Source organism: Astyanax mexicanus, chromosome 11, assembly GCF_023375975.1.
Source record: "Astyanax mexicanus isolate ESR-SI-001 chromosome 11, AstMex3_surface, whole genome shotgun sequence".
NCBI lineage: Eukaryota > Metazoa > Chordata > Actinopteri > Characiformes > Acestrorhamphidae > Astyanax > Astyanax mexicanus.
In genome coordinates this window covers 27590204-27606990 of record NC_064418.1, presented here as the reverse complement: position 1 = coordinate 27606990, position 16787 = coordinate 27590204, and the positions used below count along the sequence as shown (strand labels likewise).

General features: G+C 36.5%; 2 protein-coding genes across 2 annotated transcripts; one reads left to right on the top strand and one right to left on the bottom strand.

Moving 5' to 3' along the window:
• Nucleotides 1-2411: 2411 nt before the first annotated feature.
• Nucleotides 2412-5229, bottom strand: cln5 (CLN5 intracellular trafficking protein). The gene is made up of 4 exons (XM_007251693.4): nt 4987-5229; nt 4498-4672; nt 3213-3438; nt 2412-3110 (listed from the first exon to the last, which is right to left on the bottom strand). Exons 1-4 carry the CDS (start codon nt 5109-5111, stop codon nt 2620-2622), a joined length of 1017 nt encoding a protein of 338 aa, XP_007251755.1. The 5' UTR covers nt 5112-5229; the 3' UTR covers nt 2412-2619.
• A 1809-nt stretch (nt 5230-7038) lies between these two features.
• rsph1 (radial spoke head component 1) lies at nt 7039-15171 on the top strand. The gene is made up of 8 exons (XM_007251675.4): nt 7039-7202; nt 8271-8384; nt 8633-8738; nt 8838-8928; nt 9384-9519; nt 9627-9698; nt 13103-13198; nt 14149-15171. The coding sequence occupies exons 1-7, from the start codon at nt 7152-7154 to the stop codon at nt 13169-13171; spliced, it is 639 nt and encodes a 212-aa protein (XP_007251737.2). The 5' UTR covers nt 7039-7151; the 3' UTR covers nt 13172-13198; nt 14149-15171.
• Nucleotides 15172-16787: the final 1616 nt, after the last annotated feature.

The following is a 16787-nucleotide window of genomic DNA, read 5'->3' as shown; positions in this document are numbered from 1 at the left end:
ATATACACTATATGTTCAAATGTTTGTGTATACCCCTCCTAAAAACATCTTTCAGCTTCTGTAAGTTGCACTGATTGCTAACATAGATGTGCAAATGCACACATACACAATTGGCTAGGCCCTGTAAAGAAGTACTGCCAATAGAGTACGAATCTGGAGCAGATAAATATGAACCTGTTGGCACCATGTCTAATGCCAGCAAAAACTCCACAAAAAATAGCTACTCCAACAATAGAAAGACCATTTTTCCCAATTCCCAAGACTTCAGAAGAATCTATGAATGAGCAGGTATTCCCATAATACAGGTGTCCATACAGTGTATGTATATACATATATATATACATATATAAGAAATTTTACTTTTGACGGTTAATTTGTACATTAGCTATTTTTTTTCAGGATGAGTGTAAAAGCTGCTTTCAGTAAAGCTAGGGCTGCATTATAACACCATTAGTTAAGACAACCTGAGAGAGTAGGTTTTAAACTGAAGGTCTGTTAACTTTGAAGTCATTTGAAAGTGTCTTAATGGATGTGCGACACCTAGAATGAGTAGGTGTGGCTTCGCAAAACAGACAAGACAAATTATTTGATGTAATTTAACAATGCCATCCTGAACACATGTTCTGGTTGTATCACTCGTTTAAAAACTTAGAAATGCATTCAAAGAAATCGGTCAGGATCTGACTGCATATTTCATCATTGTGTCAGTTCATGTAGCTCTCGTCACTGGAATGAAGCGCATATTTTTTTCCTTTAAGAAGGAAGACCCGTTATGTCTGTATGTAAAATGCTGTGTGTTTTACTTTGAATAGAAATGTACTAATTTCTCCTGCAGCCCAACTCTGTCTGTGTTTAAAGTTTTAAAGCTAATCTTTCGTTTGAGTGAGAATGCTTCTTTGGTAGATCTCCTATCTCTCCTTGTGTATAACTTATTGTTAAACCTTTTTTATTAATCAACTCATTACAATTTAATGGTTTTATCTTTTCACAGGTGGAATTTATAACTTAGTTATTGACAAGCATGACTGTGTATTTTTTCCATCAGAGAAATAAGCTAATATAAGTACCGGTAATATACATTTTAACGAACAGGTTGTAAAAGAAAATAGTGTTAGTAAAGGTACAGAAGTGCCAGTGGAAGCTTAAATAAGTTGGTCTATGTTAAATCACACTAACGAGTGTAAAGATATCTGGTAGAATTTGATTTAGAATTTTGATCAGTTATTTGAGTTATGATCATACCTTGTTGATGAGCTGTGTTGTTTGTGCACAATCCTGGAAAATATGAGAACAAATGTCACTCAGTTGTATATACTGATTTATATGAGTGATATGTTTGTTATTGTCTATTTAAAAGAAATCAGACTCATAGCCAGTGGTGCGTAACTTATAACTGACAGTTTAACATACATAAATACATTGTTTTGGGGTGAAAACTTGGTATGTAAGCATCAGCTTGTCATTTTCAACATGCTTACTAGCTTCACATTTTGCATTGTTCTAATAAAATTGCATTAAATTCCTAATGTGTGGCTTTTTCCCATTAATCCTCATTTTATGTTTTGTGCTCTCAACTTAGTCACAACCTTTTTTACACAACCACTTAGTGTTCAACAAGCCCAAATGATATTATACCGTATTTTTTTGGACTATAAGGCGCACCTAAAATGCTTCATTTTCGCCAAAATCGTCAGTGTGCCTTAACGTTATAATCCATTGCTCCTTATGTATGAATTCCAACAGCCAGGTTGTAAGGGGGTAAGTAAAGCTACCAGTACTGATAAATTACATAGTATAAGGGAGATAACTGGGGCTGAGAATCACTGTTAACTGGGCTAGTTAGCCCAGCTAACCACGGCTGGCTATGCTGCTAACAGTAGCTGGTTATACTGCTAACCAGGGCTAGCTAGCATTGCAAACCGCAGTTGCCTATGCTGCTAACCACAGCTAGCACTCACATTTGGACAAATTACTGGAATTCTAAGCTTACTGTAAATAAACAGAAGCGCTTTACTTACCCAAATAAATAGTTTTCAGTAGAAAAATCTGTGTATATTAACATCCAGCGCTCGTTTAAATGTTTTTTAAAAAATTACAGTTTTGTTTACTTAGGCGCTTCTCCATTAGAGGGGAAACATGGCGACACCCATGCTAGCAAAATGTTACTCCAGCAAAAAATCAGGACTATACCGTAAATTCACATAGCCTTCTAGGTTTTAGAAAGGAACTGTTTTATGTAATGTCATCTAAACACTGTTAATGTGTTTTTCCAAATGTACCTTCCCCTAAAAAAGTAAAAAAAAAAAAATATATATATATATATATATAAGAAAACATGCATTTCATTGTTTGTGACAAAGACCAACTAAGTATTGTAAAATAGCATGATGAATAATTCAAAATAAATGAGATCTGGGAAAAACCATTTAATATCATGCATTCATTTCATAAGTCTCAATAAAATAAGCAATGACTGGTCAAACAAACAACAAACTGAATAACTGGTTTGGTAGATGAAGCCATAGAAAAATATGTAAAGTATGAGCCTTTTAATCCGTAGTTAGTCAGACTTCATTGGATAATCACAGTCAACAAAATCCTCATGTAAAAAATGCAGTCTTAATGTGGTAAAGGAACTTCCTCGTAAGTAATTTGGATGTACGGTGCCTTCATTGGCAGGTGCCAGTACTCAAAGTTGTAGTACAAATAGAATGTCTTCTCCAGTACTACTTTTTTGTAGGCTTCCATCAGACTGAGGATGAACTGAATCATTGATTGATGAGGCTGGAAAGAGTGGTAAAACTCTCTAATATCTGTAGCCAGAGCTTTCATGGAGGACTGGCCGAAGATAGAGTCATCGTCGCCGAGGTAGGTCGGCTCTCCGCTGTACAGGTATATTTTGGTATAGTTTGTCTGACTTCTGCTCGAGAGCTTGGCTCCCAGCTCTTTGATTTTCCTGTATGTGCGATGTACAAACTGTGAGCAGTCATATGATTCAAACCATGTTGTGGAGTTGAGCCCTGGGTCTGAGCGCACTGTCCATGTCTCATAATAAATCCCTGTCTCATTGTCCTCCTGAACCCATCGTGCCAGATTGTTAAACTGCTCACCTAAGAAAAAGAAGAGAAAAACTGTCAGTGACCTTTGTTGTTAAGCCTGTGAATTACACCATTAACTGTATGTACTAAAACCTTCTGCACTGAGCACAGTACCTGACATTTCTCCCACTTTCTCCAGTGTTCCATTTTGTCGCCAGTGCTCGTCATCTATGCCCTCATAGAAGCATGCAGCGCCTTGATTACACCAAAAAGGAGCTGCTGTGTCCTTTCGTAAATGAGGAAAAGTGCAGTTTCCAAGCTGAAAAAGCTCATACCATTCCATAGTATAGTTTCTTCCTGTCTCTGAGCTGGAAAAACCAATGGCATCGTGCATTATATGCTGAAACAAAAAGAAATAGGGCACTTACTACTGTGATCCATGAGAGACTATGCGTTACAAGACTATGAGATAAGTGGGTTGCTAAGTAAGATTTCTTTTTTAAGGATTATAAGACATTACCTTAGAATAGAACACTATTAAAACAGTGTAACTAACTGTATTAATGCAAATATGTTTTTTTTATCTGATAATGTGATACCCTAACAACAATCCCAAACTTATAACAAACTTATCCTGGTTAAACTTTGATCACAGTCAAGCAAAAACTAGTGTCCTCAAAATAACAACTTCACAGTAGGCCAGTCACAGAAATGATTGCACTATTATTGAAGAGACCATTTAAATGCCACTGACAAAGTGATAATAGAACAGCAAAACAAAGCATTCGTTCCCTTTTAAAGACAACACCTTTGTAATTAATCATAGTTTAATGAATTTATTTAGGGAATTTATTGTTACTTTTTCCCCCCCATATATACTTTTTACACCTACTGTTGTCCACACTGTGTGTGTTTAGCAGTTATTTTGCAGTTATTAAAGCATGTGAAGAAGCATACAAATAAATACAATATGATATCATGGTTATTAAAATGATTGAGGTAATGTCCATTTATTGTACTATAAGTAATTATCGTAAAAGGCTTAATTCACAGGAACTTCACATTCCTCCTTCCTTAATTTAGACCCAAATAAGAACTGCCAGAAAAATACCACTGTTTTTATTTACTAATTCATTACTAATAGTGAAGTAATTAAATAGCTAGAATTATGTTAGATGGTTTAAGTTTAGTTTAGTCTGGATTTTTAAGACTTTTTCTTGGAGTTTATGGAACAGTACAAGGACTCTTTCCGAGATTTTTCTAAATAAAATACATTTTCCGAGGAGGAGAAAAATAGAAGTTATTTTAAAGCGTTTATTTTGGTCCAGTTATTATGTTTTTTTACAACATAAAGAATAACTGTCGAATCCAAATTATTTTAAAAGTAAGTGAGAAAGTGGCAAAAATATATATATTTTTTTGGTGACAGTGATTAATGCATTCTGCAATAAGAACTTACAAATTTTCCCAAGAGATCCCCGTATTTAAATTCCCACACTGGAGTCTGCAGCCGAAACACAGAGATCACATCAGAGTCCCTCATGTAGGGAATACGACCATCAGGGTCTCCGGTGGGGCAGAAGGGGTAGAGAGCTTGACAGTATGGGTCAGTGACTGGACGACGGTCAAATCGCCTGTTTCAAAAGAGAAACACACTGCAGTGACTGTGAGTGTGAGTGAGGCCTGTAATCTAATATAAGCAGCAATATAAGCAAGCATTGTGGACCATCTGAATGGTGCTTGTCACTATATAATACCAGTCAGCTGAACTGTGGAATAAAAAAAACATGCTAGTCTCTGGAGTGATCTAACACTGGTTATCTAGACTAACTAACGTCAATACTAAAAGACTAGGTTTACAAAAAAAATAAAAATAAAACATACACAGAAGCTACACCACTGCATGAACACAGTTGAAACAGTCGGATAAATAATACACAGTTCTTACTTGTAAGGAACAGGCCAATCTTGAGTCCCATAAACACTCTGATCAGAGCTGATCAGGGCTAGAAAGCAGATCTGCAGAAGTGAGTAAAAACAGCGTGCTGGACTCATCTTCAGGCCCGTGTTCATGCTGGACTCCGTGCAGCGAAACTTTCCTCCACTCCGTCCACTCACTTCCTTGTTTTGCTTTTGCTAAATGACTGAGGGCACGTGGTACTGCAACAAGTATGTCACGAGGCCAAAACCGTTTTGTGGACACTATTTTAACTGTGAACCGCTAGAGGAAGCCCGCGAGTTAGTTCTCAGTGAATGGAGTGGAATGGAGCTAAACGGCTAAAACACAATTATAAAAGTAATTAATTTTCTTGTCGAGACATTCTAACTGTACAACTGTAGAAAGTAGACTAAAATATTTTGCTAAAAGATCAGAGAATTACTGCTACTGTGTGCTGACTGCTTGTTGAACTGATGCAGATGAAGTTAAAGCTAGAGAACCTTAAATGAGTTTAAAAGGATTATAACTGGGTAATAGATTATGTATGCACTAATTAAACATTTAATATTGTTCTTTGTTGGAAAAACGAGTACATTTTTCAGTTTAAAAATGATCAAACGTTTATAAAATATGATTTTGCTCACATGATCTACATAAACTTTATCCCACTGCACTCTGCAGTGTATTCATAGTTAGATTGAACCTACTACTGCACTATACGCACCTGTAAATAGCAATGTAACATCTATATTTGCACAGATATACATCTCTGAAAAAGAATAAGAGACCACTTTTGTTTCTGAATCATTTTCTCTGATTTTGCTATTTATAGGTATATGTTTAAGTAAAATGAATATTGTTGTTTTATTCTATAAATTACAGACAACATTTTCCCCCAAATTCCAAATAAAAATCTAGTAATTTAGAACCTTTATTTGCAGAAAATGAGAGATGACAAATAAATATGAAGAAGACTTCATATTCATAAAGTTTTAAGAGTTAAGAAATCAATATTTGGTGGAATGACCCTGTTTTTAAATACAGTTTTCATTCATCTTGGCATGTTCTCCTCCACCAGTCTTTCACATTGCTTTTGGATAACTTTATGCCACTACTGGTGCAAAAATACAAGCAGTTCAGCTTGATTTGATGGCTTGTGATCATTCAGCTTCCTCTAGAAGACTATTTTCAATTTGGTAAAAATCAAAGAAATTGTTTTTAAGTGTTCTCTCATTTATTCCAGAGCTGTATTAGTATTGTATGTTTATTTATGTGTATATATGTTTTGTTATGTTGTAAGTATTGTGTTTGTTCTGTACACAATTTTGTCACTCACCTCAGCACTTGTACTTATATGTGATGTGACATATAATCTAGTGTCTATCAAACCCAGAACATACTCTTAAGTAAGTATTATTGCACAAATTCCTACGCTCCAATCTCCAGCTCCATGATTGGCCAGTAGTTCAGTGTAGTAATTAAATTGTTTGAACTGCTTATTTTCTAGCCAATAAAACTGCACGAAGCGGGGTTTGTCAGAATGCAGGTGTTTTAAAATAAATGTGTTTTATAAAAACATAACTTGTGATAGGAAACATAAGTATATGTTATATATATAAGTATATGTATAATACAGAAAAAGCAGAGCATGATATGATACGTCAAAATAATTAAACCATGAAAACGTCTACAAATAAGCAAAACTTTTTCACATTCGTTACTCAGGTAGATTTATAAATACTAATGTTTTATTATTCCAGTAAACTAAGTAAGGTATTTATATTATTTTTTTTGAATATTTGTACTCAGTTAATTCATTTAACATTAATTCATTTAACATTAACATTAATTCAGTTAACATTTCAAACAAGCAGAGTTTGAATAATGTTTCGCAGCTGCTGTCTGCTGGAGGAACAGAGAGTTTAACCGCAGAGGCAAAAGGTTAAAAATGTTCACTGTGGAATTAAATAAGCGAAATGAAAGAGAAAAACCCTGAGAAATAATTGATTCATTTTCAATAGTCGACCAGCTGCTGGAGAGATCAGTTGGCGGATTCTGCGCATGTCTGTTGTAGTCCGTGCACGCGCATTGTCATGGTAACAGAAAGCGTTTCTTTACCGCTCCTCGACTGCGCCCGTTTACTGCTGGGTTTCTTTGTTAACTGAGAAAAAACGATGTCAGACTCCGGATCTGAAATCCTAGAGGATGAGCAGAAGTCAGCTGGAGTAAGTTGGTGTGTGTGTGTGTGTGTGTGTGTGTGTGCTGTGTGTGTGCTCTGGTGTCAGTAGCTGTGAGTGAGTTAGTAACTGTGGTGGTGTGTGTGCGTGTTGTCTGCGTGTGTGTGTGTGTGCTCTACTTAATGTCAGTAAGTTAGCTGTGGGTGAGTTAATAACTGTGCTAGTGTGTTTGTGTGTGTGTGTGCTGTGGTGAGAGTCGGTAGCTGTGGGTGAGTTAGTAACTATGCTGGTATGTGTGTTGTGTGTGTTTTTGTGTATGTGCTCTGGTCAGTGTCAGTAGCTGTGGGTAAGTTAGTAACTGTGCTGGTGTGTGTGTGTGTGTGTGTGTGTGTGTTCTGTAGTGAGTGTCAGTAGCTGTGGGTGATTTAGTAACTGTGCTGGGCTGGTGTGTGTGCTCTAGTGTCAGTAGCTGTGAGTGAGTTAATAACTGTGGTGGTGGCGTGTATGTTGTCTGTGTGTGTTTGTGTGCTGTGGTGAGAGTCAGTAGCTGTGGGTGAGTTAGTAACTATGCTGGTATGCGTGTGTATTTGTGTGTGTGCTCTGGTCAGTGTCAGTAGCTGTGGGTGAGTTAGTAACTGTGGTGGTGGTGTTGTGTGTGTGTGTGTGTGTGCGTGTGTGCTCTGGTTAGTGTCAGTAGCTGTGGGTGTGTTAGTAACTGTGCTGGTGTGTGTGTGTGCTCTGGTTAGTGTCAGTAGCTGTGGGTGAGTTAGTAACTGTGCAGGTGTGTGTGTGCTGTGGTAATTGTCAGTAGCTGTGGGTAAGTTAGTAACTGTGCTGGTGTGTGTGTGTGTGTGTGTGTGTGTGTGTGCTGTAGTAAGTGTCAGTAGTTGTGGGTGAGTTAGTAACTGTAAATGTGTCAGTAGCTGTGGGTAAGTTAGTAACTGTGCTGGTGTGTTTGTGCTGTAGTGAGTGTCAGTAGCTGTGGGTGAGTTAGTTACTGTGCTGGTGTGTGTGTGCTGTAGTGAGTGTCAGTAGCTGTGGGTGAGTTAGTAACTGTAACTGTGTCAGTAGGTGTTGGTGGGTGATTTAGTAACTGTGCTGGTGTGTGTTTATTAGGAGTACAGTGGGGAGCGGAATGAAGCCGGGGAGAGACACGGCTCTGGCAAAGCGGTTCTGCCCAACGGAGACATTTACGAAGGACAGTATGAACACGGGAAAAGATCCGGGAAGGTATTTAATTTAAACACATAGAGCACCCATTAGCAAAAACTGCATCTGTGTGGACCAAGAGAAATTACTTGTATTTAATTGAATTATTATTACTTGTATTAATTACAATGTTTTAAACTTGTATTTAAAATAGATTATTTTTTTTGTAATATTTATGATTTAGTACCTTACCTTACCTTCTTCCCGCAAGTTGCTGTTGTTTTTATGTTTTTAACAAAAACTAAAAGCTGAAATGTATAAATTTTCAGGGAACATACATATTCAGGAATCAAGCTCGATATATAGGGGAATATTACCTGAACCTAAAACATGGACAGGGCATTTTCTACTACCCAGACGGTTCCAAGTATGAAGGTGAGAGTTTAAAAAAAATCTTCAGAATAAGTAGAGTTCATTACTTTAAAGGTTCAGAATACAGTCTGTCTGTTCTGTTTCCTTCCTGTTCTCTGTTAGGTTTCTGGGTGGAAGACCAGCGGCAAGGTCATGGCGTTTATACATATTCCAATGGGGACACATATGATGGAGAGTGGGTGCAGCATCAGAGGTAAAACTGACAACCCAGTCCTCATAACTCACTATAATAGGCTATCTTTTATACATAGCATTTATTCTGTCAAGGAAAGTGTAGTTATGCATATTTTTTCTTACACCAGGGCAGTTCTTTACAAACATACAAGCAAAGAAAAGATCTTAATTTAGCTAAAATGGTTTATATGATATAAAAAAATAGACCAAAATAAATATTGATTACCATGAAAATATCCCATGGATAATTTTCAGTAAATCATGAATAACCAATAATTTTAAGGGCTGCAAAATGGAAATATGTATTTATATAAGCATATTTGAACTATAAGAGTCACAATGAGAGGACAAGGCCTTCTAAGGGGAGCACCCTGACTCATCCAGAAAACTGAATCATAAACAGATGCTACCAACAATAGCAAGGTCTATTATCTACTGACTTTTCCTAACTCTCCTTTTCTCTTCACTTCACAGGCATGGCCAGGGAGTGTACACATACCATGATACAGGCCTTAAGTACACTGGCACATGGGTCAAGGGTAAGATGGAGTCCGCTGGAGAGTTTATACACCTAAGCTACAGATACCAGGGCAACTTTTTCAACAATAAAGTAAGTCAGTTCTTTTTCACTCACATGCCACTGCACTTTGCTTTAAATGAATGCATTGATTTCTGTTGCATCAGTATTATGTTCTTTAAAATCACTTTTATTTTCAGCCCATAGGTCAAGGGAAGTATATATACGATAATGGCTTTGAACAGCACGGAGAGTATGTGCAGGTGGAGCAGGTCAGTTCTTGAATCTAAATGTGTTATATTGAGGAGTTTTATTAAGGTATACATTTGAAGTATATATGTTTCAGTTTTTAGTTCAAGCTAGTCAGCTTCCTTCTGTCTTGCATTATGATGAATGTGTGGTATGAAGCATGTGTATGAATACAGTCGTGACTAACACTCTCATATATACGGAGCCCGGGAGGGGCCGTGGATAAAAAAAATAATAAAATCGAGTGAACGATGTAGCAGTTCGTGCTCACGTTTTCTTTAATTCGAGTGAACGATTTGCAATTCGTGCTCACGATTTCTTTAATTCGTGCTCACGATTTCTGTAATTCGTGCGCACGATTTCTGTAATTCGAGTGAACGATTTCTGTAATTCGTGCTCACGTTTTTATGCGCAATAAGACAAGAAGCTCGGAGGGAAAGGAGCATTTTCTCTCTTGATCTGTTACAGGGGTGCAGTAATGATAATCAGTTATCTACCTTTATAACCTGCTGTTATTAATGCACTAGTGTTACAGTTAGATGTACAGTACAGTGAGCAGATTTTGCCTGGTGGTGGAATCTCTACAGCGCGTGGGGGAGAGCCGTCCGCGGCATCGGTTCCCCCGCCGCCAGACACCTGCCGCGCGCGCAGGTCTTCACGGAGCTTATTTACCAACAATGTAGACAAATACAGTCAATTCCAGTCATGAATAAAGGAAACAAACATTTTACTGATGCAGGACAACTGTGTGTTATTAAAACCAGATCAAAACAAAGTTATAATGCAATGTGCAAATGTGTTTATTAATTTCTAAATAACATTCAGCCAGCCTCCAAGGAAATGCACACCTTCTTAAATCTGGTTACATCATTATTACTTTTATGATAGATTTAATCTATATTTTAATAATTTGTATAATAAATAAACACATAATTCAGAAAATATACATTTAAGAAGTTTATAATTATTATATTTTTTTTATTTGAAGCTTGTGGCATGTTTCTGGGCAGGACACTGTGATTTGAGAATAAGCAGATATTCAGGACATTTCATCAGATATAGAAACTTAATTATTTTAGGAAACATATTGGAATAAATTATCAAATTGATCCAAATTATTATATGAAATGCCTATTTACTAAATATCTTAATACATTGTATTAATAGTATTTTAGACCAGCTATTTTGATTTTATATAGTGTTACATATTTAAAGCAGCTCTTATATGAGCCATTCATAGACAACTGTCACACCTTGCATTAATTTTGTATTATCTTTATTAACTTTTACAGTGTACATTTGGACCTAAGTCTTATAGCTGTATATTTATATAATTATACTTCTTTACGTTATACTATTGTTGGAAATAAGAAATTATAAACAGTTCCACATTGCATTATAACTTTGTTTTGATCTGGTTTTAATAACACACAGTTATCCTGCATTAGTAATGTTTGTTTCCTTTAATCATGACTGGAATTGACTGTATTTGTCTACATTGTTGGTAAATAAGCTCCGTGAAGACCTGCGCGCGCGGCAGGTGTCTGGCGGCGGGGGAACCGATGCCGCGGACGGCTCTCCCCCACGCGCTGTAGAGATTCCACCACCAGGCAAAATCTGCTCACTGTACTGTACATCTAACTGTAACACTAGTGCATTAATAACAGCAGGTTATAAAGGTAGATAACTGATTATCATTACTGCACCCCTGTAACAGATCAAGAGAGAAAATGCTCCTTTCCCTCCGAGCTTCTTGTCTTATTGCGCATAAAAACGTGAGCACGAATTACAGAAATCGTTCACTCGAATTACAGAAATCGTGCGCACGAATTACAGAAATCGTGAGCACGAATTAAAGAAATCGTGAGCACGAATTGCAAATCGTTCACTCGAATTAAAGAAAACGTGAGCACGAACTGCTACATCGTTCACTCGATTTAATTGTTTTTTTTATCCACGGCCCCTCCCGGGCTCCGTACATATAGGACTTACATGGATGAAATGTGGCCTAGGTGGGTTCCAGCCAGGTGGGCAAGTGTGTTTTTACAGCTCTGGAAAAAAATAAGAGACCACTTCACAATGATGAGTTCTTTTTAGTTTTACCAAATTCAAAACCACTAGATATAATCAAGAGGAAGATAAATGATCACAAGCCATCAAACCAAGCTGAACTGTTTGAATTTTATCACCAGGAGTGGCATAAAGCTATACAAAAGCAGTGTGCAAGACTGGTGGAGGAGAAGATACCAAGATACATGAAAACTGTGATTAAAACCCAGGGTTATTCCACCATATATTGATTTCTGAAATTTTTTAAACTTTATGAATATGAACTTGTTTACTTTGCATTATTTGAGGTCTATAAGCTCTGCCTTTTTTGTTATTGCAGCCATTTCTCATTTTCTTAAAAAAAATGCTCAAAATGGCAATATTTTTATTTGGAATTTGGGAGAAACGTTGTCCGTAGTTTATAGAATAAAACAACAACATTAATTTTACTCAAACATGTAACTATAAATAGCAAAGCCAGGGAAACTGATTCAGAAATGGTCTCTTAATTTTTTTTCTGGAGTTGTATATGTGTATGGACCCCATCATTACAGTCAAATGAGGGGTTCTTAAAACCTAGGTGGGATCCAGATTTAAAACCCCTAATGGTCCCATCACTGACATGCATATGTGGAGCCCACATGGAACACATGTTCAGAACTGTCTTGTTTCTAGTTGGGCTACCTACACAGGTCCCACATGAGCATGTTATCTGGGATAATATGTATAAACAAACATCTGGCATGGGAATAAGTGATGTATATGTTAGTAATATGTAGAGATGCTGTCTTTCATATACAAAGTATGATCTGCTTGATACATGTTCTAACTGATTAAAGTGCTTTCCCCTGCTGAAACTCCAGCCAGCACTATATGGAGATCCTGTTCAGGATGGGAAGGCCTTGATGTTGCGCTCCCAGCATATTCCTCAGGCCGAGCGCTATATCTCCATTACAGCCTTAGGAGATGAGGTTCTATGCGATCAGACAGAGACTGTTGCTGTGCCTCTCTGTTATAGTGTAGAGTCTGACTGTGGCCTTTGTGCATGCCAACAGAGGCTCATGAACTTAGAAGACCTACCCTAACTCTGTGCTTATTTCTGTCCTTGCTAGAAGGTTTGGACTTAGAGAATCAACCTAGTAGAAGTTGGATGCTGGAGTTTCAAATGTTTTAAAGTTTGATGTGTGTGAGGTTATGCTTTACTATATTTTATAGTTACTTTTTTAAGTCAACATGATTGGACTCACACACATCAAGCCTTTCAAAACATCTAAGCCTCTTTCAGTAAGCTGGAGAAAGTGTGTGAGTGTAATAAATATTAATAGTCTAAGTCTGATTTAGTAAGACATTTTCTGAATGAGTCTTCTTTGAATTACAGGAGATAGGAGAGGCAGAGGAAGAGCAGCCTGTCACTGACACTATACTGAAATGGATTCCAAAGATGTGACTGGTCTTCAATTTTGTGTTTATTCTGGTAACGTACACTCATTATTAATATACATAATCATCTGCAGTACTGTATTTTTAGCAGCTTTGGATCTATTAGTATTTATACTTTATTTTCAGTAATACTTAGTCACTGAATCACTTTCAATATGTGGAGGCCTCTGTAATGTTGAGAACTGATTGTTGATCAAATCAAATGACATAAAGCAGCTTTCATTGTAAAGCAAGTTTCTAACTAAAGGTCCTTAGATATGTATTTATTTATTCCTTATTGTTTCCTATTTCCTACAACACACCTAATTCAACAAACTATATATTTTGAAACCAGCTATTTCCTAAAAGGTTTCTGAGTGTGTATTACAGCAGGGAAAAATGTATGGACGGAAAGCTGTGAAATCTGTGACACCTGATGTTGTTGCAAAGCAGATTTAGCCCATACAACATTCACCTGTGAGGCTCTTGTGTAGAATGTAGGCTATGTTGAACATACTGTATGTGGGCATGGGCTCTGAGTGGGTTTGTACATACGTTGTAACTGGGACCCAAATAGGCCCCAACATTACAGCACAACACATCCAACATAATTCAACACATGTCCCATTTAGGCCTCATGTACACCGTTCATCCCAGATGGGGGCCATGTTTAACTCCTACTGAGTCTCATCATTGACTTTCATATGTTTGTTCCCAGTTGGGCTACCCATACAGACCCCATATGTGCATGTTATCAGAGACTGAATTCAGTAATAATACAAAAAATAAACCAAAAGTGATCAATAAACAGAGACATTCTATATAATATTCGGTTATTTTGTTTTTTACTGGACCTACAAAACCAATATGACAGAAGCCTCTATCACTGAAAAAGATTTAGCTTGACACAGACTACCATTACTTTAACCATGTAGCTCTGAAGAGACACTTTAGACACAAAAAGATGTCTTATGACAAGCTTTACTTTTATTTTTTTCCTTGTAGGCAACAAAACACCCATGATGCACAAAAAGAAGGAGCCCAGTCCAAGAAACCGACGAATCCTCAGATATATATAATACAGACCAAATGTTTGGACACACCTTCTCTTTTTCAATGCGTTTTCTTTATTTTCATGACTATTTACATTGTAGATTCTCAATGAAGGCATCACAACTATGAATGAACACATGTGGAGTGATGTACTTAACAAAAAAGGTGAAATAACAAAAAAAAGTATATTCTAGTTTCTTCAAAATAGCCCCCTTTGCTCTGATTGCTGCTTTGCACACTCTTGGCATCATTCTCTCAATGAGCTTCAAGAGGTGGTCACCTGAAAAGGTTTTCCAACAGTCTTGAAGAAAGGAGTTCCCAGAGGTGTTTAGCACTTGTTGCCCCTTTGCCTTCTTCACTGTGGTCCAGCTCACCCCAAACCATCTGGATTGGGTTCAGGTCCGGTGACTGTGGAGGCCAGGTCATTTTTAAATATAATAACTATATATAACTCCACATGTGTTCATTCATAGTTTTGATGCTTTCAGTGAGAATCTGCAATGTAAATAGTCATGAAAATAAAGAAAATGCATTGAATGAGAAGGTGTGTCCAAACCTTTTGCCTGTACTGTACTCCTTGAGTTACTGTATGGAAAATAAGACAACAGGAGTAACATAAAGCTATCCAAAAGCAAGGTGTAAGACTGGTGGAGGAGAACATGCCAAGCTGCATAAAAACTGTTATTAAAAAACAGGGTTATTCCACCAAATGTTCATTTCTGAATTCTGAAAATATATAATTTTTTTATAATTACATTTTAGTTTTTTTTCCAGAGCTGTATATTAGTATTTACACCATAAATCAATCATATAAACATATGACATATTTGAATAGTATTTTACTGCATTGGCTGAGGTTGTTTAAGATGTCAAACTACAAACTTTATCATTCTTGCTTGCATTCAGTTCAGCTTTTGTCTTTTGTAATGTTTTAGTTGTCTTTTATGACCTTTGATATTAAACTAATTTTAACTAGCTTGTCTCTGGTGTCTCTCTGTTGTGTAGCTGAATTCAGGACATGCACAGAAGACACCCATGAATTTATACGTTCTGATACAGATCAGACGTCAAAGGAAATAAATAGAATTCTGACAACCAGCACAGACTATTCCTGATACAGTCAGAAGAGGGAGGTATTTACTACCTGTTGCTTGGTGGTTTCATTGGCCTCTGTTTGTTTACTTAACAACACACAGTATGAAGTGCTATTAATCACTCAGATTCTTTTACTGCCTACAGTGACTTCAGTGACCTAAAAAAAATATTTATTTTACAATCAGCAACATAATGTTTTATATATAATTAGTGATATTTAATATTTAACTAATACATCAGACATGTACATATGCATACATACATACATACATACATACATGCACACCAACATCTTTACATAAAAAGTGGCATTTGATTTGCTGTGTTATTAAACCATAACAAACATCCTTGATCAGATTGCTGCATAGACTTCTTAGAAAGCAGGTTGATAGGTTTGCATGTGATGTGTGTACAGGTTTGCATTATGACAGAATCACCATGGAGCAGGGTGGTGTGCCTTACTCGGTTACACCTTTCTTTACTCTAAGCACACGCTCAACTTTGTCTTTAATTCTTGCTAACTGATTGCATTATAGTCAAAACCACTTTACTCAAACTGTTTCTATGTACTGTACAAAAAAAAAAATCAGTAAAACCTTTCCTGTGTCAGACAATTCAGTAAAATCTAAACTTATTGAACATAATGAGGAAAGTTTTTGGATAAAATTGTGCCAAATGTAATGAAAAAAAAAAACACTTTTAAACATTACATACAGGGATGAACCAGTCATGCTTTGGGCTTGTGTTGCAGCCAGCTGCACATAAATCATTTTGTCTGGTAAAAAGGGAATAATAGATTAAATGAAATATGAATTTATGAAACAGCATGATGAAAACCTTAAATATTTATTTGCAACACCAAACATGGAAAAAATTTGAGAATAAGAATGGAAAGCATATAAAATGCCTGTGAATTGAAAGACCCTTACCTTGCTACAAAAAGCATTCACAAGCCCCCCTCTAAAGGTAAAACCTGGAAATATAAAATAATAATAATAATAATAATCTTAATCTTTAACCTTTCACTTGCTTATGTTTACAGTAACATCTTTTTAAATGGGGTCCCCAAACTTTAGCATGTCAGTTGCTTTTGGGAGTTTGCTCCCCAAACTTTAGCTGTATCTTTATACATTAAAAATAGAAATGAAAATTCATAGGAGATCAAATCTATTGTTGTGTGGACAGACACTCACGGATGTAAAAACAGCAAATGGGTTTAAAGTTAGAAGGATCTGTAAAAATCAATGTCGGGCCAGGTCAAACAACAAAAGCAAAATCAAACACATGGACAAAACCAGTAAATATGAATAAAGAAGAAGAGAAAAACACAAAAGCCAAAAACAAATTACAAATAGCCAGACAGAGTTTACAAACACATAAACATAATCAAAGGGGTCAAAAGTGTTTACAATAATTACTCCGGTAGGAGTATAGATAAAAAAGGTTTAAAACTCAAAGTAACTTTTTTGGTTTCAAGTAACGTGTTTAGTTTCAAA

What these genes read in the sequence shown, in the direction of transcription:
- cln5 (XM_007251693.4), bottom strand. Translation starts at nt 5,111, where the DNA reads ATGAACACGGGCCTGAAGATGAGTCCAGCACGCTGTTTTTACTCACTT. An exon ending in GATTGGCCTGTTCCTTACAA is followed by an intron (nt 4,673 to 4,986) that starts GTAAGAACTGTG and finishes CTTTTGAAACAG; the next exon opens with GCGATTTGACCGTCGTCCAG. An exon ending in GAAAGTGGGAGAAATGTCAG is followed by an intron (nt 3,111 to 3,212) that starts GTACTGTGCTCA and finishes TCTTTTTCTTAG; the next exon opens with GTGAGCAGTTTAACAATCTG.
- rsph1 (XM_007251675.4), top strand. Translation starts at nt 7,152, where the DNA reads ATGTCAGACTCCGGATCTGAAATCCTAGAGGATGAGCAGAAGTCAGCT. An exon ending in ATGAGCAGAAGTCAGCTGGA is followed by an intron (nt 7,203 to 8,270) that starts GTAAGTTGGTGT and finishes TGTGTTTATTAG; the next exon opens with GAGTACAGTGGGGAGCGGAA. An exon ending in ACGGGAAAAGATCCGGGAAG is followed by an intron (nt 8,385 to 8,632) that starts GTATTTAATTTA and finishes ATAAATTTTCAG; the next exon opens with GGAACATACATATTCAGGAA.